Source organism: Andrena cerasifolii, chromosome 6 (assembly GCF_050908995.1).
Source record: "Andrena cerasifolii isolate SP2316 chromosome 6, iyAndCera1_principal, whole genome shotgun sequence".
Lineage (NCBI taxonomy): Eukaryota > Metazoa > Arthropoda > Insecta > Hymenoptera > Andrenidae > Andrena > Andrena cerasifolii.
The window spans coordinates 264,137-290,389 of NC_135123.1; the positions used below are offsets into that span (position 1 = coordinate 264,137).

The window sequence follows — 26,253 nt, forward strand, 5'->3', positions numbered from 1 at the left end:
AGAATAGAATAGAAAACAGTAGGATTCTCAATTTGAAATGTGATATAAAAATTTCTTCCTAAAGGGGTATCCAAAATAAATTGAATAGTCAGAACTTAAAAGCTCTAAGAAAAAAAGACAAAAAAAAGTAGGATGATTAGTATAAAAGAACTAAGTAGATCAGCGTAACGACAGAAATCCAATAACGACGATTTGGAGGGTGATTTCGAACATAAGATATCACCTTTTTTTAATGGAGTTGAGCAGATCATGAACGGGCGAAAGGGAATAGGTATCTAACAGGTACGATCATCAATTTCAAGGGGAAGAAAGGAAACGTATTCGATTGAACGATTAATGTGTTACAGGACTTGAGCGGAAAAAGGTTATAAGAGAGATGATTTGGTTGCCTAAGCGAGACGGAAAAGTCTGCTTGCTTCTCGGCGAAATGCGAAACCACACTATTCAGCAAAGGACAATACATAAAATGAGGAAAAGGATCACGAAAGAAAATCAATTTATGATTGGTTACGACCAATTCAAGAAAACAGTGGACGATCACTATTGCATTTGGCAGTATAATAAGCGTTAAATTGTGCCATTGTTAAGGATCTAGGTGGTCATTCTCACAGATCCTTTTGCTGCGCTCTCATCTTTTCACTTTTTTTATTATTTTTTTTTTTGTAGCTGGATCCGTCAATGGATCTGTTACCACGATCGATATCCGTCTTTTTGTACCTTCTCGATCAGTTCGATACACGCGAGAAGATCCATGCCAAAGTCTATGAACTCCCACTGAATGCCCTCCTTCGTGTACTCCTCTTGTTCGAGGACGAACATGTGGTGATTGAAGAACTGTTGAAGCTTCTCATTGGTGAAGTTGATACAAAGCTGCTCGAAGCTGTTGAACTGTTCGAGCAACAATCAGGCATGCTTGTTCGTCAGTGTTCAAACCAGTGTCGTCTTTCGGTTCTACAGGTCCATTTGGGTCTCAATTTTCACGAACCTCAACTTTAAACGTCTTCGGGAACTACTTTACAGGCTGCCATACACTCTACCCTTATATCAGGCAACCGTTTTATATACTAACCACTAGTATTTCGGTATAGTGTCCCATACATCGGCAGGTCAATCGGCTGTTATAAACTTTGCAGAATTTTCACAATTTGCCACGGAAATACCGAAGTTTCATATTTTCACTTCAGCCAGCCATTGTAAGCTAAGGAATCGCCACTTTCGAATCGATGTAAATGACATAGACTTGGTTTCAGGAATTTCAGTCCCTTGTGTCCTGTTGCAAAAGTCTTTGTCGTCGATTGACCTGACGTAACTTTCTACAAAGTTCTACGCACACTTCAACGTAAAGATTCTTCCTGAATCTTCGACGAGTGATTTGCAAAGTGTTTCTGTAACGTATGCAAACCACACGACAACACTTCTACGATGTCGTTATTCAAGGAATAAGGTACAGTGTTGGACAACGTTAAAAGATTCGTGCCCTTCCGGTAGCAAAAACTTTTTAACTATTAAATTTTAATTTTTCCCCAGCAAACGCCCTGAATTTTCCAAATATGACACTCCTCGCTTAATGTTTCATAAAATGTTACTTTTTTCGAGCGAAGTATTATAAATTACTATATTCTATTTTTGTAAATGTTTTAAAATGAATACAAAGGATTTCCAAAACACAGTTGCACGTAAAGGAATACTACGTTTCCGTCATTTTAGCCGTACGTGCTTTAGAAATACCGCACACCGTCGTGTCCAACACTCTTAAGGGCACTGAGTTTCTAACGTATTAGTCTACTTTTTAACAACCACTACTCAACAAACAACATTTAGAAGACTTACACCTGGAGTACTGTCCTGTTCCTTAATGGACAGTTGGTAATGCATAATACTTTCAACAGGTTAATTAACTAACACCAATCTCAATTTACTCCGCGTGAAGTCCACTGTTTTTGTTTTCGAATCAACGACGACTGTGACCAGTATGATAATTAAAAAGATGATGCTTTCCAACGACGATTCCAGCTGCTGCTCAGTCAGCAGATTTTCTTCTTCTGACGGCGTTATCATTTGTGCAGTTTGTTTGGGTGGAAAATCACATTATGTGACACGAATAAATCATTGGGAGCAAGGGGGATCAAAGGGGGATGAAAAATCCAAGAATTCCCTGCGTAATGATGATGCATGCATTTTCTGGAAAATACGTGGAGCTTGAAACGGAAACGTCCCTTCGTACAAATTAGGTAAATATTTTGGTAAGATGCTATTCAGGGCCAACATCCACTTGAAGTAGCGGGATTGTTAAGAAAAGTCATATATAATTGAAGGAACATTCCAAAACATTATCACTCCAGATACACGGGGAAGACGATAAAGGACTAAAAGTGAGGCGTTCATGACCATAGAGAGTCCAGAACAGCCGTGAAAACATAATTACAAGTACATTTTTCAATATCGAAAACACCACTTAAAGAAAACTGTGCATAAATCACACCTAATTCGTATATACAATACGATTCGGTTTAAAAAACTTTCACGAATAATAACGAATGAATCTAAACACTTTCAAACAATGCTAAACATTCGGGGAGGGACCTCCTAGTGAGATCAAACAACCATTAAGGGACAATGTCCTAATGAATGTCACATAAAGATTATCTAAACGAGTAAAAGGGACAATCTTTTGAGGGGAACAACTAAAGAAATCCGAAATCAGGAGGTCTCTGTACACGAAGCTACCTTCTCGATCAACTCGATACACGCGAGCAGATCCATTCCGAAGTCAATGAATTGCCAGACGATACCCTCTTTCTTATATTCCTCTTGCTCGAGGACAAACATATGATGGTTGAAAAATTGCTGCAGTTTCTCATTGGTGAAGTTGATGCAGAGTTGCTCGAAACCGTTATACTGAAGAACGAAATGAAATGTAGGTACTGATTTTCGGGAGCGAACAAAGACTACTTAGTAATTTTTTCGACTATCTAAAGAGTAAAGGATAACGAAAAGAGGAGCTTTCGAACGATTTTACCGTTGAATCTTTTCTACCCCTTTCAAATACTGTCGATATTTGCTTCTGACGAGTATTGAAGGGTAAGTTTGTGTCTTTTGTTATTAAAAATTAATGACTTAGAGAGTGATTTTTACCTGCAAGTATTTTTTTCTTTCATATAATAAAGACAGGGAAGTGTGATGCGAATTATGTGATACTGTATTGTAATACAGTGACAAAGAAAAGTATTTATACACCTTAGCCTCTCGATCTCATCAATAATAACTTTTTATATAAAATATACCAAAATCTTATAACTTCCAGAAAATATACATATCTTAATAGAATCCAGGTACTAATGAAAAAAGGTATTAAAAATGATTAACAACTTATACAGTAGAATTACTCTATAAGTTGTTAATCATTTTTAGAGATAGCGCTGCCACATTAATACCCTTTTTCATTAGTACCTGGATTCTATTAAGATATGTTTTATATTGTATAATGAATTGTTATTAATCACCAATAAAATACTTCGTAAACATTCAAAATAAATAATACCTGAAACTTTGTTTGATAAGTTATTGTCGGTTGAAATCAGAGAGTCAAAGTATATTCAGGGTATGTACGAGGTAGAGAAGTATATACCGCCTAAATTTTTAGGAACACACTAAACATTATATTTATAGTGGAATGACTTCTGGCTCCCACTGCGCCCCGCCTCAGCGTGACTTCTTCTCACTCGCATCGTTTAGATGCCTTTAGTTCGCCTCGCCTCAGTTTTGATCTATTTAAAGTTTTCAGCTTGTCTCGGTTTACATTTTTGGTCAGTCATTCAAAGAATTCACTGCCAGCGCGAGTGATAATTGTTTTGTTTCATGGTATTACATCGACTCACATCACGCCACGCGTCTCTTCCTCAAAATATTTTCAAGAAGAGATCTGCTGTTGGGAGTCGAGCCGAGGCGCGGCGAGATGTAACGCGAGTCAACTTGTCAAAATGCATAAGGAAAGCATAGGAACTATAAAATCAACCGAGGTGAGGCGTAGTGAGAGGCTACCATTATTATGTATTCGTGTTTTCAATTGTTAATATGTTTTTTTTATCACGTTGGCGATTTTTAAATACTAGATAATCGATTAAGCTGAACTATATATAATATAAGAATTTGAGAAATTATAAAAATAGTTGGTGCGATCAGGTATTTGAATAAAAGTTTTTTTTATCTGCGTGTTTTACCCCCAAAACTGGAAATTATATAGATAAATGAATCTCTAATAAGCAGTTAAAATATAATGAAGAAGGGCAATTATTGTTCGAGATACATACACTATTAGGTCTACTAATCGACCAGTCTTTTGCAATTTTGTGTACAAAGCCTTGCATAAAAACAGACTACAGGCAGGCCTTTGATAGCGTGAAGCATCCAATATTATTTGACGAACTTGCAAGTCTTACGTAGAGAAATAAAAAATAAATCTAGGAAAAAGCGAATACAAATTTCTACGCTTTATAGCTTTTAAACAATTGTCTCTAACTCGTCCTTTTTGTACAAAATTGTAAATGGGTTCGTAAAGAACTCTAATGCCACGGCTTTAGTGAATTTTAATATCCTTATTTATTGTGGAATGTACTAGGAATGTACATTATTATTCAGACGATTCATTTACACCATCAAGTTTAGTTTTACAAGCCTTGGTGGTTGCACCTATGATCTGGCTAATTCTAATTTTAAGATTACCGTTTACAGAGCTGTCTTATCGAGTATTTACAATTGAACTGATTCCCTATAATTTACTTGTGCCCTTTCTTTCTTCATCCTCTTTGCATCTCTACTTTACTTTCCCTCTATATCGTTTCTTATTGTATTCTCATATCGTGTATTATTATTCTTGCATCTAAATGGATCCTACCCGCGAACAGTAAATAGATAAATAAATAATTTAACAAAAAGTCACTATATCCCACAGTCTGTGCCATATACAAGGCAAGTACCCATAACTGTTCCCCTTCGATTTTGTAGTATTTCTGCAGAATGGTATTTATATATATATAAATAAAAAAATGAATTAAAGTATTTAAAAAATCACCAACGATCGTGTTTATAATCAGTGTAAGGTGCGTATTATCCCTATCGTGTAAGAAGAAACTTACGTCGAAGATCTCAAAACCAGCAATATCCAGTACACCAATAAAGTGCTGCCTCTTCTGTTTGGTGTCCAAAGTCTCGTTACACTTCTTGACCAGCCATTTGAACACCCTGTCAAACATGGCCTTCGACATGGCACCCACCGAGTACGTTACTTGATCCTTGTTACGACCTTGTGTCACGAACTCGTTACCGACTTTGATCCTTGGTTTCAGCAAGTTCTTGTAAAGATCGGCACAGTCACAGCCAAGCAACTTGGCGACACGTTCACCCTCCTGTGATGCAACAGATTCGAAGAATATATATTACAACATATTCGCTACAGCAATCTAGATTCATCCATTTAATGATTTGCATGTTAAATCGTTTGCGTAAAAATGGAAAACAATAAAGTACCTCTGTGCCATCAGCTTCAGCCTGTTCTTCACGACCCCTTTGCTTGAATTTCATGCCACCCATGTGCATGACAGCGGCGGTGATCTTGTAGATGTCGTTTTTCTCCTCTTGCGTGAAGCCCAGCACATCGAAGGCTTGCTGTTATCAGGAAACGATCGTCAGAAACTATTGTTCCAAAACTTTCGTACCAGAAGTTACCAGTTTTCTATTGAATTTCTAAATGACGCTTCGGCTCTGTATATGGTCACTTTGTGAAACTTTAATGAACATTTATCAGAAACGAAGCGTTTCATTTTCGACAATATTGAAGACTGATAAGTAAGCGCTTCTGACACAGTAATAATTAGATTTTTATTGGAGGAAATGCTGAATTATTAGTGAACGCACACAAGGATAATAGAAATAGCGACGGATATTAATCCAGAAAGTGGATATTCTCGTTCATAGCTTTTCCAGGCAGGCTGTCGAAACAGGAAGCTCGCGAAAATGAGGAAAACTGAATTTTCAAGAGGATAGGATTTCAATATCGACAGTCTCTCTGATGTAGTATGTACGAAGCTTCGATTTGCAAGCAATATTATCGATACAAAGCTGATGAAGTTATCGAAGAAGCTTTGAATAAGAAGCGTGTTTTTAGAAAAAGCTTACAAGCGGAAGCGATGCTCTTATTATGTAGCCGCTTCTACCTAAATTCGTAATCGTATACGAGACCAAAAAACGTACAAACTTTGCATTGATGAAGAAACACTAGATAGAAGAGCAAAAGCTCAAGAAAGACGACGAAGGAGGCTCAATGTTCCTTTCAGTTTCGATCGCATCTGAGTTTACACAGGTTGCGAGTTGCCTCCTTCGTATATGCAAAAAAGGATTATAGTTCTTATAGTACGTCCTTTTGAGAGTGTTCCTCAAGAGGCTTGAACTGGTTCAGGTACCAGCCAATGAAGCTACCTACTTCGAGCTGGCTTGTTTTCGAGGGTAAAGCCGAAAACGAACCGTTCCTCTGATGTCTGGGATCGATGTTCGACCAACCATCGAGAATGTCCATCTCGAGGCTGCCTGTCGTCTTTTTTTTTCATTTTTCAATGAATCAGAAAGAGGGTAAGGTTCGTCAAGTCTATCGGGATTGGACGGTCAACTCACTACCAAGGGAATCTCTTGCGGAAAAATGTTTCATCGTCTACTTTTTCAGGGTTCTTCCAGGCATCGACTGACCCGTCTTCCTGTTCATCTTACGTGGGAAAGAACTCATTTAAAATGTAAATTTGAGATGTGTCATAAAAAGGTAACTGATACCAAAATAATGGACATGTGGAAGGGTCAGTCGATTGGTTTCAACGATAACTCGTACATAGGTCCAGGCTAAAAACTGGATTCGTGTTTACAGCTGTAGAAGGTGGTAAAACGATAAACTGTTTGGGATCTAATATTTATGTACACAGAGTCTCAATGTTGAAATAGTAACGAAAGATTTCGAAATTTTGATTTAAGAGGAAAGTCGAATTCACGTTCTACTCGTGTTATGCCCATAAAATCAACGATAGATATTGTGTTTCATCTTCTGGAGAACAATGTTTTTGAATTTGTCAAGAAAATTTTAAGAAAAATATGAGACACGAAGTACTCATACTGGGAGGATGTGTTGAAAGTTGAAACTACTTAGTCAATGTATCTCGGAGTACCAATAATAGTAGAGTAAAGCGTTTCTGAATGCAGTATTTTATATTGGTATCTCCTATGCAGATCGAATAAGGTTCGTTACTATTTGTCAGTTTCTTCGTATCACAGAAAAGTTCACTGAAATTTCAACCGTAATGTTCATCGTTTTGAGGATTTACAAGGGATAAGACAGATTTCTACACTGATAAAAAAAGTACACGTGGAAGAGTGGGGGTGAATTATGAACTAACTGAAAGGAATACGTATGTGGGATCACGAATCCATTTCTCAACGACTTACATCCGTCAGTACACATTCTTCGCCGTCGTCGACGTTGGGGATCGTGATTTTTCCTTGCGACACGTTGTAATAGTCGTATATGTTGTTGGACAAGAAACACATGTCTGTGAAGCATTTTGAAGAGAACAGTTTAATAATCCGATTTTAAGTTGAAAACTTTCTGTTTAGATCCTAAACCCTTTCCTGTATTCTTATATAGTATTCCATGGACCTCGTTACTGGATTCGGAATACTTTTTCCTTAGACAACTCTCCGACGACGATTAATAGACCAACCAGATAGGCCATTGTTAATTTTCGAAGTTAAGATTTCGAAAACTTGAGCACTACGAATTTCGAACAAAAACTCTTTAACGAAGGACTGTTAGCTAATGCAGATTGACTGTTGAATCTTGCATCCAATCTCTGTGAGTTTACATTTAACGACAAGTTGTTGCTAACCTGTTCAACAGCTCCTTCAATGTAAGATCTCCTGGGAATAGAATCATTTAACAATGCATATCGATTGCTAATCGTTTGGTTGTTGTTTCCAGCTGCAGCAGTTGCGCGATAAGGTGCTAGCGTAGTGAAGGAAATAGAAGGTGAGTTTGGTGCTGATCGGGGAGCGGGTACTCTGGGGGCTCGATTTCATTTTCTTCGAGTCAAAGTATGCCGAAAATGAAGCATCCTTTACTTCCCCCAATCTCCCCGCACCCCGATTGCGGCGGCAGCAAGCTTTCGCAGGCGGGGCGCGAGGGGGTGACGCAAACCTCGGCCCAACTTCTCCACTACCTTACTCTCTGCGACCTTCTTTGACCGAAGTGAAAGGAAACGATTGTGTGTATAGAGATATGACAACAGCATTTCTAGAGTATCGTCTTTTTGCAAAGAATCGGTCAAGGTAGTCACAAGTTCACCGAGATTTATAGAGCACCATGGGGTTTGGACTTACGTCCGTTTGCTCCATCTCCTCAGCGTCGTTGACTCCAGGAATTCTGGTCTTACCCTGGCTAATGTACCAATAGTCCCCGATCCGGTTGCTCAGCAAGGTTAATTCTGCATTATTTTGCTCGGTTCAAGCTGGTCGCTTTACGAACGACTGTATCGTTGAGGCGGCATTGCTTGCAATCGCCCTCGACTTCCAGTAACACTTTATATAGCCCTATGAGTCTACAGAATGCTTAACAAAAATGTCGGACATATTTACAGGATCAGTTCTACACGACCAAATAATTCCTCATAATTGGGTAATAATAGCCATCATGGCCAGAAATCATAATTATCGAGGCTAATATTAATGGCTGTTTTTTCTTCACTGTGATGGAATTTATTAATTTAGTTTTTCTTCAGAAGACTATCGTACAAGGAAATGCTAAATACAATACTTTAACATGAAATACCTTTATGTCATTAGTACAAACAAATTCCAACGGAATGTAATTCGTTTATCACTGTGATTCATTCTAATATTTTTCAACTTTTATTTTCTTTCTCAGATATTTTTTTTAACATTATTTTTAATAGTGACGGCGTTGTGCATTTTAGGTTAATTAATTCACAATAGTATAGGGCTGTTATTCCTCTATTAAAGATTCAGGAAATTGTATAAAAAAAAGTTTGTAAATAAAAAACAATCTTTTCGGGCATATGTACCTAAATATGTGTATATGAGCTTTTTCTGTTACTTTATCGTGTAGAATCAATCCTAAACGAAAATGTACTATATCTTTTTAACATTCTGTATAAGCTCAAGTAGCATATAATTGTTCTTCCTCCTTCAAATTTTTGAAATGTCGTTGATGAACGACAGAGATTAGGAATGGCAGGCAATTGCAAGATGGCGCGCATGAAAGAGATAGGTATGGCACATGACAAATTATTTGCGACAGGTAGATGCTGAAAGAAGAAGAGTGATAGAGAGGAGATAGAGAAGAACAAGAAGAAAGAGAAATAGAATATAGACGATAGAATTAGAAGCAGGAAACAAGTCTTCTGTAGTGACGGTAATTCTTGATGCTGAAATTACTGTATGCGCTGTTAAAGAGGGTTCAAATTGGTTAAATACTGACAAAAGGTGATGTATCGAAGAGCTGAAAGAAATAGATAGACAGAAAGAAAGAGAATGTACGGCAAACAATGAAAAATCTCAATGCAAAAGACGATATCACGCATAACGGATGGAAAGCCTGTAGGAAGAAAGATAGAGGTATCGATAAAGACACAAATAATAGAAACACAAAGTTCGAAGAGTGTCTTATTCCTCTGAGAACCGTGGGTCTACTCGTAAGGAATATAAAATTATATGCACAAAGGATTAGTAACAATTTTCGAGATGGAACTACTCGAAGCTGAGCACTATATCAAGGTAAATAAAAAATATTATTATCATCGGTCTACGTTTGTGTACAAATCAAATCGAACACTTATGGCAGACACTGAAGTAAAAAGTAAACAGTTATAGAGTGCCAACAAGGAGACATTGTTTTATAAAGAATGCGATCAACTGTGATTCCTGCTTTACTCTCTCGGATGGAAACTGAATCGTTCAACCTCGAATATTGTGGAGAAAAGTGCTTGACCGGTCAGAGGGAAGCACTTACATCGGTAATGAACAGTTCCTCGCCGTCATCGAGGCCAGGGATAGTCGTCTTGCCTTGCGACACAAAGTAGTAGTCATGGATGTTGTTGGACAGCAGCAACATCTCTACAGGTGGCAATGGAGGAAACAAAAAAAAAACATGCGGGCGTTAACTACAAGTGAGGGTGCCATGTTTCCTGGTGGCGTTCCTTCGTAATTTATCTACAGGGGCTGAGTCCGTACATGGACTTTTGTTGGAACGGCGGTTGTGTCAGAAAAATCGTCTGGCACATAGTCTTGGTGTTAAAGTTTCATCTTATTTGATGACAATTCTTTTACAGAACCCCATCCCTCAAATTGTCTTTCTTTTAAAGATACGCTCGTTTTAAGAACTGTCAACTGTAGGTAGTTTTAAATTCACGACAATTTAGGGATGCAGTTCTACTAGGGAAGGTTCATATTACTGAATTTTCACAAAGTTAAGGGCAACGGTATAGGTACGGTACAGTTTTCTGAAGTACCGTTCATCCACACAGCTGCATCTCGTCCATCTGCAGGAGCTTTTATTGCTAAGGGGAGTCCTGTACTTTAAAAGGACTTTATTGAATAAAGGTACAAAATTACTGCCATTTCAGAGAAACACAAAGGTCATTGTCAAAGATTCTATCTGAATCGGCGCGACGGCCCTGAAGATATATGCACATGAAACAGTATAAACCAAAACAGACATAGCAATTTGACCACGGCGTTTCTCTAGGTCGTGGGAATATGAAAACCAAACATCGACAGGCCTACCTCTACAAACAATTAACAACCAACAAACTCAAGAAAGAGGGGGACATGAAAAACCTAAAGGGAGTGACAATAAAAGAAGCCACGAAGAGTAACGACCGAGAGGACAGAACAGAAAGGCGAAAAGGGAATAATTGTGAGGAAGGGTAGGAATGCGTAGCCCTGACTTGATTGTCAGATTCTTACGTCAGTCAAAAGACACTCCTCGCCGTCGTCAACATTTGGGATCGTAGTCTTGCCCTGAGAGATGAAGTAGTAATCGGTGACGTTGTCCGATAGGCAGCACATCGCTACATAGAACGAGGATCAAAGAAGTGAGAAGTCTGATAGAACGGACAAAGAAGGACCACACAACAATCGATGCACGGTGATATACATCGACCAGTTAAACTGTACATATTAGGAACTTTGGTAGCTTCTGCTGCATCCGGGTACTTTTCCTGCTTTCTTCGGCTTTACAATTATACGGAAAGGAGGAGTGGATGGGATAAACGTATAATTTCAAGAGAACACGATGTTCGATTTCATTTCAGTTTCAGCTATCACGAGCTTCAGTTTTGAAATTTCTGAATTATTTCCTAAAGTTGTGTTTTTGATAATGACAACAAACTACTTTTCATGATAGGAGACTAACAATAAGAAAGGGAACTCGCTGATGATTTTATGATTATTTCCTGTTTGAAAGTATGGTTTCTCAATCAAATAAATATAAGTCGCTGCTCAAAAGAGATCTGTGTGCCATTGTACTAGACGTATATAATATTCATTGAGTAATTCATAAATAGCAGAGTTAAAAGCAGAAAACTAATGACCTTACCCTTTAAACCCTTAACTGAGCCGGACATGATCTGGTAGAAGATATGATAGGAACGCTCCAGAGATTGTTGAGAGATGACACGGGCCTTCTCCAGTAGATCTGTACGCAGTAAATTCAATTATGTTCGTAGGTACACAATGGAATCACGTATGTTGTAATTCTATCGTCTTTTCGAAATTTTCTAAAAAATAGTGACTACTTTTATGTCAAAATAAATCATAACGTATTTACGTCTAGACCTCTATAGGTACAGTAAATCCTCGTTACCAGCCCGTTTCTACAATGCGTTAGGAGCCCGGCGACTATCCCCACCATTCCTTGTAATCATTCGACGAGAGTGAGAAAATCCAATGAGTGAGCGAGAGGAAACGAAAGAGTCGACGGCAACTTCGTGTCAACTGTTTCGTTTCCTCTCGCTCGCTCATTGGCCGCGCGGAACAGCGTCCACAACACGTTAGGAGTCCGCCGCCAGCCACGTTCGTCGGGCTGGTAACGAGGATTTACTGTATATGAACGCGCTACAGAAATAGCCGACAAGAGTGGAACAGAAGCGAGGCCAACTGCGTTTATTCCTAAATAAGTCGATCTGTGTATATAAACTATTAAATTTAGAATCCTCAGTTATCTCTCCTACGAATTCGTTAATGCAATCGACTAGAATATCATAAGTGGTGACTTACAGGTCTCGATATCAGCACCAGCCAATTTTCCAGAGGGGCCGAAGTGAATACGGATGAATTTACCCTATTCGATAATGCAGAACAAATTAATTCATCCAATCCAATTAATGTAATAGCAATGTGAAATAGGTATATGTATAAATGGGACTGGAAACGAATAAACAAGAATAATACTTTTCACTATATGTACTGTATATTATTTGCGTGCAATTCATTGGAATATGTCCTTCTGATTGAATTATATTAATCACATTTACTAAATTTCATTAGTGTTGCTGATAAGGGTAAGGGACTTCCTTAAGGGAGGGCGTTGGGTGTGTAAATTAAAAGAAAACAAATAATTTGTGGTATTTGTTGCACGTCAAATACCAAGAAATAACAATAATCAATTACTATAATAGTTTAAACGAACAGATTGTATTAAACGTTTCGACCCTTGGCGGGTATGTATGTGTGCATGTGTTGTCAAAGTAGTGTTAGTAGCTTAAGTATGTATGTGTGAAAGATTAAAACCAAACTTACGAAACGCGAGGAGTTGTCATTACGGACGGTCTTAGCATTACCGAACGCTTCCAGGACAGGGTTGGTTTGGACGACCTGATCTTCCAGGGAACCCTTCTTTTGATCCGCAGCCTCGGACTTCTTGGTTGAGGCACCGACGGTAGCGAAATACGCAATTACTTTCTTCGTATTCTCAGTCTTACCAGCACCAGACTCGCCGGTGATCAACATGGACTGATTTTCGCTATCTGTGGAAAAAACACAGACGTGAGACATGGTGGTCAACAGACAAGATCAACTGCCCTAAGTCTTGTTTCTGTCCGATTTCCAAGCTTTTCCATCCTTCATCGCAAACTAACAATTTTGTTCTTACGATTTAAAAGTTACGTGAATCAATTTTACTGTTATTAGAGAGACTGCGAAGGGTAGTTGGATCGAAATACGCAGAGAATCTAGTGATACACTTTATTTTCCTTCAGTGTCATACTTACTGGTAAGCATGTTCACGTATGCTCCGTCAGAAATGGCGAAAATGTGTGGTGGCACTTCGTTACGCCGTTTACCACGGTATAATTTGGCGCACCTTTGGGTGTACACGGGGAATCTTTTGTAGGGATTGATAGCTACGCAGAACAGGCCAGAGTAGGTCTGCAAATGAGATTGAAAGCTTGTTAGAAAGAATGTCGAAATATATTTGTCACAATATGACGATCACCAACGACTTCTGTTCGCCATTATTACTCGGAACATGTGAAGATTTTAAAAAAGTTTGCGTTGAAGTTGTTACTAATGGTGGATAAATTTATTGCGAGTGACTTGATTACCTTCAGATTTTATTAATTGCAAACAGAAATCGTATTTTACATAGACAGCAAATCAAATCTAAAAACAGGATAAAATCAAAGGATGGTATCTTTTCATAAGAAACCAGCTCGTGTCTCGAAGCGAACACTCTCCTCGTGCAGGTTCATCTTTTATTTATTCCTGTAATGGGAACGAAATCCTGTTGGAGGTACAATAAACTTGTACGAAGCAATTCGTAAAATCCTCGAAAAAATTAAATTTGTTGTGGAACATGAACTTTTAAGAGTTAGCTTAGGAAATATGGCGACGAAAGTACAGAAGCCACGGAACGTCGCAACATGTCTAAGTGTTTTAAATCGACGTTTAAGAATCACTGAAATGTTCGTGCATGTAGGAGGAAATTCATCAAGGTTCATTCCAGGGGGTACCTATTCCTAGGTAGTCATTCCAAAGTCCACAACTGTTCTGAACGTTATGGATACAGCATTCTGTCACAAAATGTAGAAAAGAAAGAGACATCGTGGACTGTCCAGGTGCCTTGAGCCGATGTCTCGATATTTTGACATGCAGCTCTGTTCGAAGTAGAGTTCAGAGTGTAATTCCGAAAAGAAGAGGACTCGAGTAAAACGTGGTGACACGTCCAAGTGCTTTTTCCAGCGTTTCTTGAGAGAATAGTGAACGTTTCTTTCCATTCATGGAGAGTCCAAACAACGAGAAATAATTCGAAAACGTGAAAATCACGTTATCGCAACAGAAAACTATCCTCTTTCGGGGGAAACAAAGTCTTACGTAGATGAGCTTGGTGTAGTAACGTTGCTTCAAATTGTGGAGAACCGACGCATCGTTGAGATAAGTCAAATTTGACATGTCCTCGGCCTTCTCGTACTTCGGGGGATTCACCTGCTGTAGCTGGTCCTTTTTGAAGTCCTTGGTCTAACCCAGGCGGGAAAAGGAAAAATACGCCCGTTAGCGGCTAGCAGAAAAATTCAACTTACGTAGATTAGTTTGCTGTAGTAACGTTGCTTCAAGTTGTGCAACACCGACGCCTCGTTCAGAAAGGTCAAGTCTGCCATATCCTCGGACTTCTCGAATTTCGGCGGGTTCACTTGGGACAGCTGATCCTTACGGAACTGTTTCGTCTGTACGGGCATTGTCTTTTCATACCTTTGACTCCATTTTAATTCTTATATCATTCTTAATGTTTGTCAGGAACGTTTTAAGGAACACTCTAGAACTTCATAATATATTTAACAAGTTGTTTCTTGGCATCGTTTTAAACTAGTCACCTGTCTTTGCTCTAAAGTGTTCCACCGGGAATTCTTAGAATAAAAAGTCTTATCCAACTGGTTATTAAATAAAAGGTTTTGTTGATATTTAACATTAACTTTTGAAGGTCTGTATCAAAACAAAAGTTACAATGCTCGAATTCACCAGTATAATATCTATATAGTGAAATTGATCATATTCGATTATCCGTATTAAACAATCATAATACAGTTCGACAACCTTCTGGACTTGTAACATTCAATAGCCGTTTCTTATAGGTTTTCGTGCCCTGAAAACAAATCCGCAAACCGTTTGTCGCCATAACCCTCAGTTTCTGAGATCTTCGATTTTGAAAAAAAACTGCAAATTTTCACCTTTGAACATCTTTTGTGTCGAAACGGTAATACTTATTCGGTTGCTCGTTGCGTGAAATTATTCTACGAACCCTCCCGAATACAACGGTATAAGTTATTATTGCATTATGAACATTTAAATATGTTTAAATATCGATCAAAGGGAAAAACTTAATGCTTTAAACAGAGTATAAAGTTGTTACAAACCAGTTTTTGCATTAGTTTATAGTATGTAAACCTAAAACACTCAAATATGTCATGGTGGAGATACATTTCTTAAAAAGAAAAATAAATGTAACTCACTGTTGCAAATTATTAAAATATTTGCACTATTGTTTATACAAGCTCGGGTGTACTTCGCGATACAACTGAGAGAGGGACGATTCCTTGTGCAATAATGAAGTGAAAATGAGCAATAAAATTTTCTCATGTAAGGCATCCTTATCGGGAAAACTAATTTCGAAAATCATGACTTGTATATATTTCTGTATTTTATAATAGTGTGATATTATTTTCACTGCTAAACAAGGAACCAATAATCACAGGCGTTTGCGTCAGGAAAACTGGTTCGTGACACTGATAACGTTAACTTTTCGATTTACGTTCATTACAAATTTTTTACTCGGTTTAATGAGTATGATTTAACGTACTATTTATGTACATCTATACAGTGTGCATTAACTGGTAACACAACTGAGGCTAAAATATAAAATACTAAGTAAGTAGCAAAGAACCCCCGCGCTTCGCTTCGGGCCTAAGAGATATTAAGGACCCCGTGAAAACACTTTTCACTCCCTTTTACACCCCTTCGGGTTGGAATTTCAAAAAATCCCTTCTTATCAAGAACCTACGTCGCAAAAGAAATATACCCTCCAAATTTCATGTTTCTAGAGTCTGCGGTTGGGGCTGGACGGATATGAATCACTAACACAACGATTATATAAGTATAGGTAATATTATCGTGCAAGGCTTCGTTCTTAAGGAAAATGACTTTGAATATTTGTTACATTCGCGCGTGCATACGGGTCTGTATCTGGACTTAAAAGCTCTTGATGTAGAGTAGATATGTATTTTTCCTCATGTTTTGTTTTTGAAACATTACTTGCATTCTAACTTCCTTCGTATCAATATTACTACTTAGTTTACTTTCACCGATACAAGTTTGCAGTCTTTATTATTCCATCAGTTGCGTCGCATGCAATAATCGAGGGATATTCAAATATGATGCGCTTGCGGCAGCATGAGCAATTTAAACAATTTGTAATCTAATAAGTTAAATGTGTTTCGAAGTGTATGCCTAGTAGATATAATGAACACAAATGATTTATAGCAAAATCAGTTCGATTCAATCTCTTTTCGTACACATTTTCACGTGCCCCCCCCCTTATATCTGCCTCCCCCCTCCCTCTCTCTCTCTCTCTCTCTCTCTCTGAGTCCGTTCCGCTTTCGGCGCTCTAAAAATATGTTGACCCGCGTTTCGAGAAGTGGCATTTCAATTTATTATTACCGATGCCGGTGACGATGCTAACAATAGCATTTCAGCGACGGTCGCTGGTTGACGCGGAGACGGCAGGGTTTGCTGAACCATTATGTAATCCAATGTGTAAAGTCGCGACGTTTTCTACGCCATTGCGTTCCGAAATTCGCTGCCCCTGAATAAAAGTAACTAATACCATCGAAATCATGAAACGCGCAAATAGGAAATCTGAGAGAGTCATATTTTATGTACAACTGTATTCCTCGATGAGATGCTCTAAGCATATTATTAACCCTTGGATGGTGGATTAATTGACAACCGATCACACGATGAATACAGGATACTTTTTCACCCACACTATACTTCGTTAAATATATTTCCCAAAATAAACTCTTATATTAGATTTTCATCTGATTTTGATAAAAATTTCTGATTATTTTTTTAAAGTAATTATCACTTGCTTTAACACTAAGTAGTAATAAGTAACAGAATTAATTTGGCATACAAAATGGGTCGAAATGGATCTTGTTTCCGTCAGATCAGGGTGATGTAAGGATTAAGATTGAATTCAATTACTATTTCACTTTAACAATTATATGTAGCGACTATAATGCTTCTGAACTATATGAACACTGATTTAGCAATATTTCCGTTCTTATTTCATTAAATTGGCACCGAAAGGATAGGCAACCGATAATTTAATTATAAATTTGATTGGGAAGGATTGAGTCTTAACTTAAAAATTTTTTGAAGTATATCGGAAAATATTTTAGTGAACATAAAATCACCTAGAAAGTCCTGTGTAATCGTTTCTAATCGCCAGAAACTAGTTTCTAATATTTATAATAAAACACCTTTGTTCCCCGCATATAATTCTATCGGTTTGAGAGTAGTTAGCAAACTAACCACAATATAAAGTTAGTAATCTACTACAAATGGAATATTTACAAATTATCATATGTGTATGCTGTTTCTGCCTGATAAACACTTTTTGATGGCCTTTCAATTTGCTTCTTTCCGGTTAGTAAATATCCCAGAAATTTCATGACAAAAATATAGAAATGCGTACAAGTAACGTCCGTTTTATAATATGCGGTGTTTTCCTCCGCAATATATTTTTGTATCGTGTAAAACGAAAACGTAGCCAATCGAACGGCAGAGTGCTATGTGACAGCAGACGCTAACGGCTACCGAACGGGTTTCACTTCACCAGAAATAGAATTAGAGCAGTTTGAAACGATGAAGGCATCTCAGCTTTCTTCATTTATACACACACAGCAAGCTGCTACTACTCTCTACTAAGCTATACTACAATTACTATCTGCTTTTCATAGCGGAACAAATACAACAAAAAAATCTGTCTTATTTTTTCATCATAATCAGTTCTGAGATACAAACATTGTTTTAAAAAATCTCCGCTAAAGCAATATAGAATTTACAGTTTGTAATTCTGATTAAAACACACAGGGAACAAAGGCTTCTAAAACAGAATAGAAATAATTATTTTAAATAGCTGGAAAAGGTGTAGCCCCAACTATACCCCTAACACTAAAGCTACTATCCAGTTGTTTTCAATTTGCAAATGATGGAATGGACATTGAGAATTCCCAATATCCATTTGCTTTTGCCCCCAACCCCCCACAAATGCTGAATTTACGACATTTATATTTCTATAAACCATATACAAGACGCGATGAAATGAAAAGGGTGGTTACCTCGCCGCCGGGCAATGAAACGGAGACGACATCACCCTTGGTAGCCTTGATTTCACCAAGGAGATATCCTTCCTTCTCATCGGGTACCCAGCATGCCTTTTTCGCATCGTACGGTTTCGTCTGGTCGATTCTCTTCTGCTCAAGGGAGACGAAGAGGTAGGGGGTTGGATCGGGATCCTCTCCTTCCTGCGGCGCTGGTCTCGGCATCTTTGATAGTTTCTCTTTTACTTGATGGTCGAACTTGCTTCTCTATCGTGATGCCCTTTTGCTCCCAGAAAGGTCTACGCGCCTTCTACGTCGTCGTTTTACCACGTGTCGAAGGGTGAGAAGAGATTCCTTGTTACTTCGTTTCTTCGCTCGTCTTCTCGTTCCTCGGAGAATTCGGCGGCGGACGGACTACTTCTGGCGGCACGTTCTGGGCGGCCCTATTTTACAAACAATCAGCCACCGTTTATTATTAGGCTACGTAAGACGCTACCGTGCTGCTGCCTGCAGCGCTGATTCTGTACGGCTGTTCCGCTAAAAACAGTATTACGCTCAAAATACTAGGTGCTCGTGAACTATAGATACAAACTTAACTGCGCAATAGAATTCATAAAAAAAGAACAATGAAATTTTAATTATCATAAACAGGCAATATAATTGCAGATAAATTCTTTTAATGTTAGTGAAGTTGAGAGCCGATTGGATAATGCAATCCTGCAATTAGTCCTCAAAATATTCAGTTTTCTAGGTGGAACCCCTTTTAAAATTCCTGATGGAATCGAGCAGACGATCTTACATTGTATGTCCATATATGCGTGTACGTATGTAGGTATGTATGTATGCAGAGTTAGGCAAAATGTAATCTAATTACAAATTACAAATTTCGATTAAACTGTAATTACACATTATTTTCTGTAATCGTTCATTTAGATAGTTGACAAAACCAAATGGTCAACTACCTAAATTAACAATTACAGAAAATAATGTGTAATCAATTACACAATTACAGTTTAATCGTAATTTGAAATTAGTAATTAGATTATATTTTGCCCAACTCTGTATCTATGTATGTATGTATGTATGTATGTGTGTATAACGCGAACATTCGTTATGTATGTATGCGTCTGAATGTCTGAAACGACTAAGAAAAGCACAAGGAAATTCGTTGCAAACAAGAAACACAGCACATATTGATTCGCGATCCTTTAGAGAAATCGTAGCTATTCAGATTGAATCAGAATATTACTGACAATATACAACAAAAAATGTATAGGTAAGATCTAAAAGATCTATCTATATATATTCTACAGTAGGAACATATAAAGAACCACTGACACGGAGCTTAGAAAATTAACTAATTAAAGAACGATCAGCTTGCCAGCATATGTTCATTAGAACTCCTTTGTTCTCTTTTATAAATTCCATGACCTATTTAAGTTTGTACCTATAGTTCTGAAACAACCGGCACATACAATTTTTAACGGATCGTTCACAAAGATTTGCATGCTATTATGATGCTTTACTTTAGGAAATACTTTTCAAAAGTCGCTGAGGATTTTGATAATATTTCATGAAACGTGTTGAGAAGCTGAAGAATTCTACACCCGGTAGAAGGCATCGTTCTAATAAATGTGTACTAGGCACAAGAAATTTTGAAGCAAAAGAATCTTCACTTTAAGCATGCCTGACAGATTAATCAGGGTTGAGCACCCAAGTATATTGTAATTATTTCATACAAGAAAGAATTTGTGACCAATTTTTTTCAATATTCTTCAATTCTAAATGATCCCAGTTTTTGGTGGACATACGTTATCATTTCTGGGGAGCTCGAATTTAAAATGGGATCTCGCGATACAAATTTAAAATAGCTCGCTGTACTTTGAAAGCGTATCTGCCATTTGAGAGTTAAGAAAGCTTGTACATGTGGTATGTTTTTCATTTACAAGTCGTTGCATATATAATGGAATATCAAATTCGAGAGGAAATAAAAGTGCGTATAATTTAATCGATTTTAAAAGTAAAACTTTCATTACTTCAAATCTTGATTGTTTATGAAAGTATATTATGCTATAAAAAAAGTGTTCTCGGTCATTTTTACTCTTGTCTCCTTGAGGAAACACTGAAAGTAACTTGGTTTAATCGTAGAAATTAAAACCTCTACTAACTGTTATTTGACTGATATAGGGCTTTAATCATTTGTAGAGAAATAATTACTCAGCAAATTAAGAAATAAATAAAAATTATAACGACCCTCAGCTCCTCCTCTGCGTTATTAAAAATATATGTAGCGATAGTTAGACTTTAAATTAAATTGCCATAAATTCTCTGTCTTCTAGTGCCAGTAGCAACTACACGAGAAAGTCCTTTAATCGTTGACAAAAGCACTTTATTTTTTACAAACTTATCGAATGTTTCTCCCTCGAGAAAATAAATACCATACTGAAATTATATGGTATCTTAGCACACTAAATACCTTCTTATAGTTATATTTATTGGTATTGTTATTTATGTCGTTATTATTATACGATTTCTAATACATTTTTTTAATTTTACTTAAACAATTTACTTAGTTGTTCCTTTCTCGTTGGGACGCAGATTTATTATTAAATAGATTGCTTGGTATTGAAACAATTGTATTTCAATTTCATAAGCAAAAATTCATGAGAATATTTTCGGCAAATAGCTAAATCGTTGAAATGTTAAAGTGTTCGATATGTTTGGAATTTCTGAGATATATTAATTGCAATTAGAAAATATGGAAATTTTTCGACTAAGTTAAGATGTTTCTGCAAGGCAATATGAATTTATGTAAAAAAATGCATTTACAATCAACACGCGTGTAATTTTTAATATAATATACTATATCGCAATTACAGCAATATTGAATTCAAATTAAATGGCCATAAGAATATGAAATAATAAACTCAGTTTCACGTTTAAATTCGAAAGATCACGTAATTCACAACTGTACACATATTATGTAATGGTATTAAGTGTATTTAGGGAAAAGAAAAGAGGAACTATTTTTATCACTTGTCTGTCAGATAATAGTAAAAATCCGGTTAAGTTGTTTCCATGTAATCTGCTTGTGTGCTTCCGCCATTGAGTTGAATCACTTGTTGTTCAAAAATGTCTGAGCGTCGAAGTAAGAGTGGAAGACCAATCATTATCCAACATTTCAAAACGAACGGCGCCACTGATACGTGATAAGATGAACAATTTAAGGCGAATCTTGCGGAAATTGAGACGGTGTAGGAGAAGAAGAAGAAACTATTTCGATAATAATTCAATTTTGGCAACAAACCGAAAACAACAACGATAATAAATAAGTATTTCGCTTTCGAAAATACGGAGGAAGGAGAGGTCAAATTACGTGGGTAACTACGTAATAGGTAACACTATTCCCTGTTCCACGATGGACGTTGAAGAAGCAGTACCAAAAATACCCAACAGGATGGCACGGTTTAAAAATAACGATAAAAGACGGAAGACCAAAAAAAATCATTGAAACAAGACACCGTACTTCCAACCGGTCTAAAAAAAGTAACATGATTCACACTTCTTGATCTATGATCTACACTTCGACGTCCTCGATTCCTTTAAAAGCGTGCGAGCACTTCGGGGAAAGTTTTTCCTAAATCACTAATCTTAGCAGAGGAGAAAATCGATAAAGAATATTCACTGATGCGAAGTGAAATCGTTGCGAGAAATGCTTTTTCTCGGATGCAAAAGGATAAACAAGAATTCGTCCCATGGAAATTTTTTCCCAATTTCGAATTACTAGGTGTTCCACTGTTCTCAATCGGTATCGAGGCAGTCTTGCCAACATTAGAAAACCCAAGGGGCGCATTCGGTGTTTCGCTACGATGTAATGAAAAAAAAAGAAAACTTTTGTCTCCTAGATCTCGTTGAAACACCTCGATGTCGCACTAATGCTTGATGTTCATCACCAATGACGTCACCGGTCGTTGAAACTCACGCCTGAAGAATCCCACTTGCGTTTTATGTCCACGGGCGTACTAAGGAAAAAGGATAGGTTGCGGGGTAAAATGAACATTCGAATGGAGGTAGAAGAAAAACACTGTTCCGTTCACCAAAAGAAAGGCCACGCACAAAATTTTCCCTTTTTATCATTTGAGATGACGTCAGTTCCTTAGTGATAGAATAAGGACTACACCTCGAGAACCCAAACGCCGGTCACACGTTTGAGGTTCAGATTCGAAAAGTCACTAGCGAAATCGAAACTGTATATCCACAGGTACTCCTTTCCTCTACCAGGAGGAAGAATAATTTTACGAAACGATGAACCACACTTTCGTCTTTTACCTAACGAATCCTCCATTTGAGAAAGGCAGTTTGCAAGACTGAATGGGTCACTAGGCACAGATCGTGGGACCAACTCGAGCCGTGGACAAAATCCCCTAGGCTCCTCGCACAACTACAACTTCCCTTTCGTTATACCTTCGGTTTCCGGTTCTTTAGTGATTAGATTTTCTCCCGTCTCTTTTTTTTTGCAATTCTTCCGTCCCTTTAGTCTTTTGGTATTCGTTTTACGTGTGCGCGTCTCCTTTCACACTCTTCTTATCCCGTTCCCATTCGGATTTCCCGAGGTGTTTCGGGTTTGGTCTTATTAATGTTGTGTTGTGTAGTCAAAGAGAGAAAAAAAAGCGAACGATGAGATGAACACCGACGTGTTGCACTTACGTTAGAGAGCCGTTCTGTCGGGGAAACGAGCGGGGGCTCCCAATATAAGCGCGTGCAACGTGATCCTAGAATGTAACGAGCCCGCCGATTGGACGGCGACCTGGGCCAATGCGGACCCACGTTAGTTCCTGGGCCAATCTACCTTTTTAGGTGGAGATGATACCAAAAGTGTGACAAGGGGTGGCCACGGAAAGCTACAACCGCCTCGCTCGGCCGAGTGAGATGAAAATAGCCGTCGGAGCGAGATAGGGGAGCCTACCTTCCGTGGGCTCGTTTTCTGGCACATCCGCTTTTTCTTTTACCTTGTTGTGCTCCTTCGACCCTGCCCTCCTCTCCCTTAGTCGATCCTCGATATTCTTCCTGGGTGTATGAGAGAGCTGGTGACGAACGATAGCCGACAGCGTGAACGGTTCGCGTTCGAGCCAACTGATCGGACCTAGAAACGCCGAGCTTTTGATCTACTCCAAGATCAGCGGTCCACGTGGAAGGTACACGTGCTTGATAATAGCAGCTGTGACTATCCTTGATGAGCAAACTGCTAACTGCACCGGCTCCCCCAGTCGTTCGAAAACTGGGGACTCTTTAGTAAAAACATGAACTTTCACCAATGTCCGGTCATTCTAACGTTTTCGAGTCTCTCCAACGCGAGTGCAACAGGCATGGAATACGGTTGAACGTGTCCACTTGAGATCGCACGCGAAATTCCGAAGCTGTAGTTAAAGAATGTTCAATTGCCATTACACCGGTACATTATGAGCCGCAACTGCTTTCCCATTTGCTGGATATCCGGAAGGAAATTTTCATACCTCACTGACCACTTGGAATTGTGCATCGCAGTTTTCGCTACTTCTCTGTTAGGTTTTTTGTTTTTCGAAATTTCCTGACTCTTGCATTCGTGAAAGCGCCATATTCGGCATAATAAATGTTCGTTCTTCGGCGGAAAAGAATCATATGACCATTTTCAATACATAAAAAACTGGCTTCGGGGTAACGAATACGTACTTCATGCCTAGATTCAACAGAATATTTATTTTAATAAATATTATTCAACTTCAGTTAAACGGTACATAAAAATTCAAATAACTCTGCTTCGAAATCGTCGGATTTAATTTTATTAGTGAATAAATTGCAGCTTTACTTGAAACCATAGGTATTTTACTTATTAGAAAGCTTAACGACATTTAAACGATATTTCAATATTTTATAAGCATCTGAATTGTACCGATATTTTTTCGAATGTCATTACTCAAAGATAAGCTACATTCGATACATTCAATGGTACCTAAGCTTCAACCCAGTACAATCTTTACTCAAAATATTTTTTCTACGGTTGGGGACATAATCAATGTTAAAAAAGTTATTTAAATCCAAAAAGTATCAGCACATTAACTTGTGTAGTAAAATCGCAATGGTGTATTAGTTTATACAGTGTATAAAGTAAATTGCAAATTGTATAAAATGTGAAATGAAAAATTTTGAAGAAGAAGAATGTATAAGTAAAGCATTTCATTCATTGTCCACATCATATGCATACGATTACTACAAATATCTAGATCCAAGATTTTAATTACATGCGATATACGTAGGTATATTTAAGTAAAAAAAATTGACAAGCTGTCCCAAATCTAATTGACATTATGTTAAATGAAATAAAAAAATGAAAGAATGTATTTTTATGATGATAGTGATACAATATATCTGTTACATCACTTTTGTCGTATAGTTCTGTTCGTTTTTTTTTTTTTTGCAAAATGGTCACACTCGTTTAATTTACGAAGATAAATCCGTTTCCTGTTATGTAATGAAGATTTCAGTGCAAATTGACAATCCACACTAAAATAACTTATAAAGTCTGCAAATCTGCACATTATGAAACGATACCTGTATAAAGTACTACATATTTTATATATGTTTGATCTGACTTTCATTGTTGCTTACTATTATGTTTATACATATACATATCGCACTTATCTTTTTAGAATGATGGAATTTTTAAGCCTATGCATGTGATCTATTATTCAATACTGTGCAGTAAACTCATTTGATATTGTCCTCGCTACTACAAATGCCGAATAGACAATATTCTATCTAACTCCACGCAGTTGGTGTGCACACAGTTTGCTTTCATTTCACGAATGCACGTTATTAGGATACAACCTTTCCACATACCCTATACTCTATTGAAGTTAAAGATAGAGTGCAGGTAAACAGAATCACGCATCTGTTACAGGGGCGTATTGGCACGGGGCATATTTGCCAGGTAAAAAATGAGTGAAAGACACAGTTGTACATACGCTGTATTCATAATAGAACAAGAAGTAAATACATTTGAATATACCTACGAAAAAGTACGTGAGCGTCAGTTTTACTACAAATACACTCACAAACAATCCACATGATTCCTTTCAAGCGACAGAATACGCAGGCTAGAGACCCTGCCTCTCCTAAGCACCGTCCAACCACGTGCTACAGGCGATACGCACCTTGTTCGCTCTTTCTGGCATGTACAATACTTAGCCTCTTTTTCTCGGGTAGGAGACCCCTTGGATGAAATCGCCTTGGATCGCCTGGAAGAAATGAATGTACATATGTATGCGAATTGAATGCACAATACACCCCCTGGACAGGATTGTACGTCAATATAGCAAATTAATAGAATCATGTAAAAATCATGTAGCCAGTACTGTTTGTAACAGCTTGTAGTAACAAAAGTAGCAGCTTGTAACTAAAACAGAGTATAGATTATATTTTTCGTAATTAAACAAGTTCGCCAAGATCCTTGCCTGTTTTCCTCTGCCATGGCTGCCTCAGTGTATCAACATCAGATTTTTCAACTGAAAACTCGTGACTTTAATATAGTGTATCAATAGTTGTTTAGCTTAATCTATGTATTATTTTGTATATACAAAATAAACGCGATAATTATTAACATAGGTTTTCTAAATCCACTAAATCTACTAAAAAGAATTTTCTAAATCAATTCGGGGTTTAATATACACGTGATGGCCGATATCAGAAGTGGTCACCATAAGCATTATCTAGTGACATAACAATTTTATGCTCGCCACCAACGATACAATGGTTTCATTACTTTATTACCAACTGTAACTAACACACCAAG

At 37.6% G+C, this 26,253-nt stretch overlaps 1 protein-coding gene across 40 annotated transcripts in view; it reads right to left on the bottom strand.

The window, feature by feature from the left end:
• Mhc (myosin heavy chain) overlaps positions 1–23,259 on the bottom strand; it is a 57,917-nt gene extending 34,658 nt beyond the window's left edge. For 4 of the 40 annotated variants that reach the window (XR_013085627.1, XM_076815727.1, XM_076815686.1 and 1 more), the window contains exons 1-10: positions 23,133–23,254; positions 18,444–18,868; positions 14,422–14,565; positions 13,320–13,476; positions 12,850–13,076; positions 12,328–12,391; positions 11,648–11,746; positions 11,017–11,120; positions 5,527–5,664; positions 5,136–5,405 (exon numbers count right to left, since the gene is read on the bottom strand). Coding sequence is in view for 39 of the 40 variants with exons in the window: in XM_076815727.1 (XP_076671842.1) it covers positions 5,136–5,405; positions 5,527–5,664; positions 11,017–11,120; positions 11,648–11,746; positions 12,328–12,391; positions 12,850–13,076; positions 13,320–13,476; positions 14,422–14,565; positions 18,444–18,650 (1,410 nt within the window). In the remaining variant the exon portion in view is untranslated. Of the gene's footprint in view, positions 1–717; positions 889–2,727; positions 2,899–5,135; positions 5,406–5,526; positions 5,665–7,482; positions 7,587–10,060; positions 10,165–11,016; positions 11,121–11,647; positions 11,747–12,327; positions 12,392–12,849; positions 13,077–13,319; positions 13,477–14,421; positions 14,566–14,627; positions 14,772–18,443; positions 18,869–22,889; positions 22,909–23,132 lie in introns of those variants that run through there. The other 36 variants (XM_076815698.1, XM_076815709.1, XM_076815703.1 and 33 more) reach the window with 23 other exon arrangements.
• Between the last annotated feature and the right edge of the window lie 2,994 nt (positions 23,260–26,253).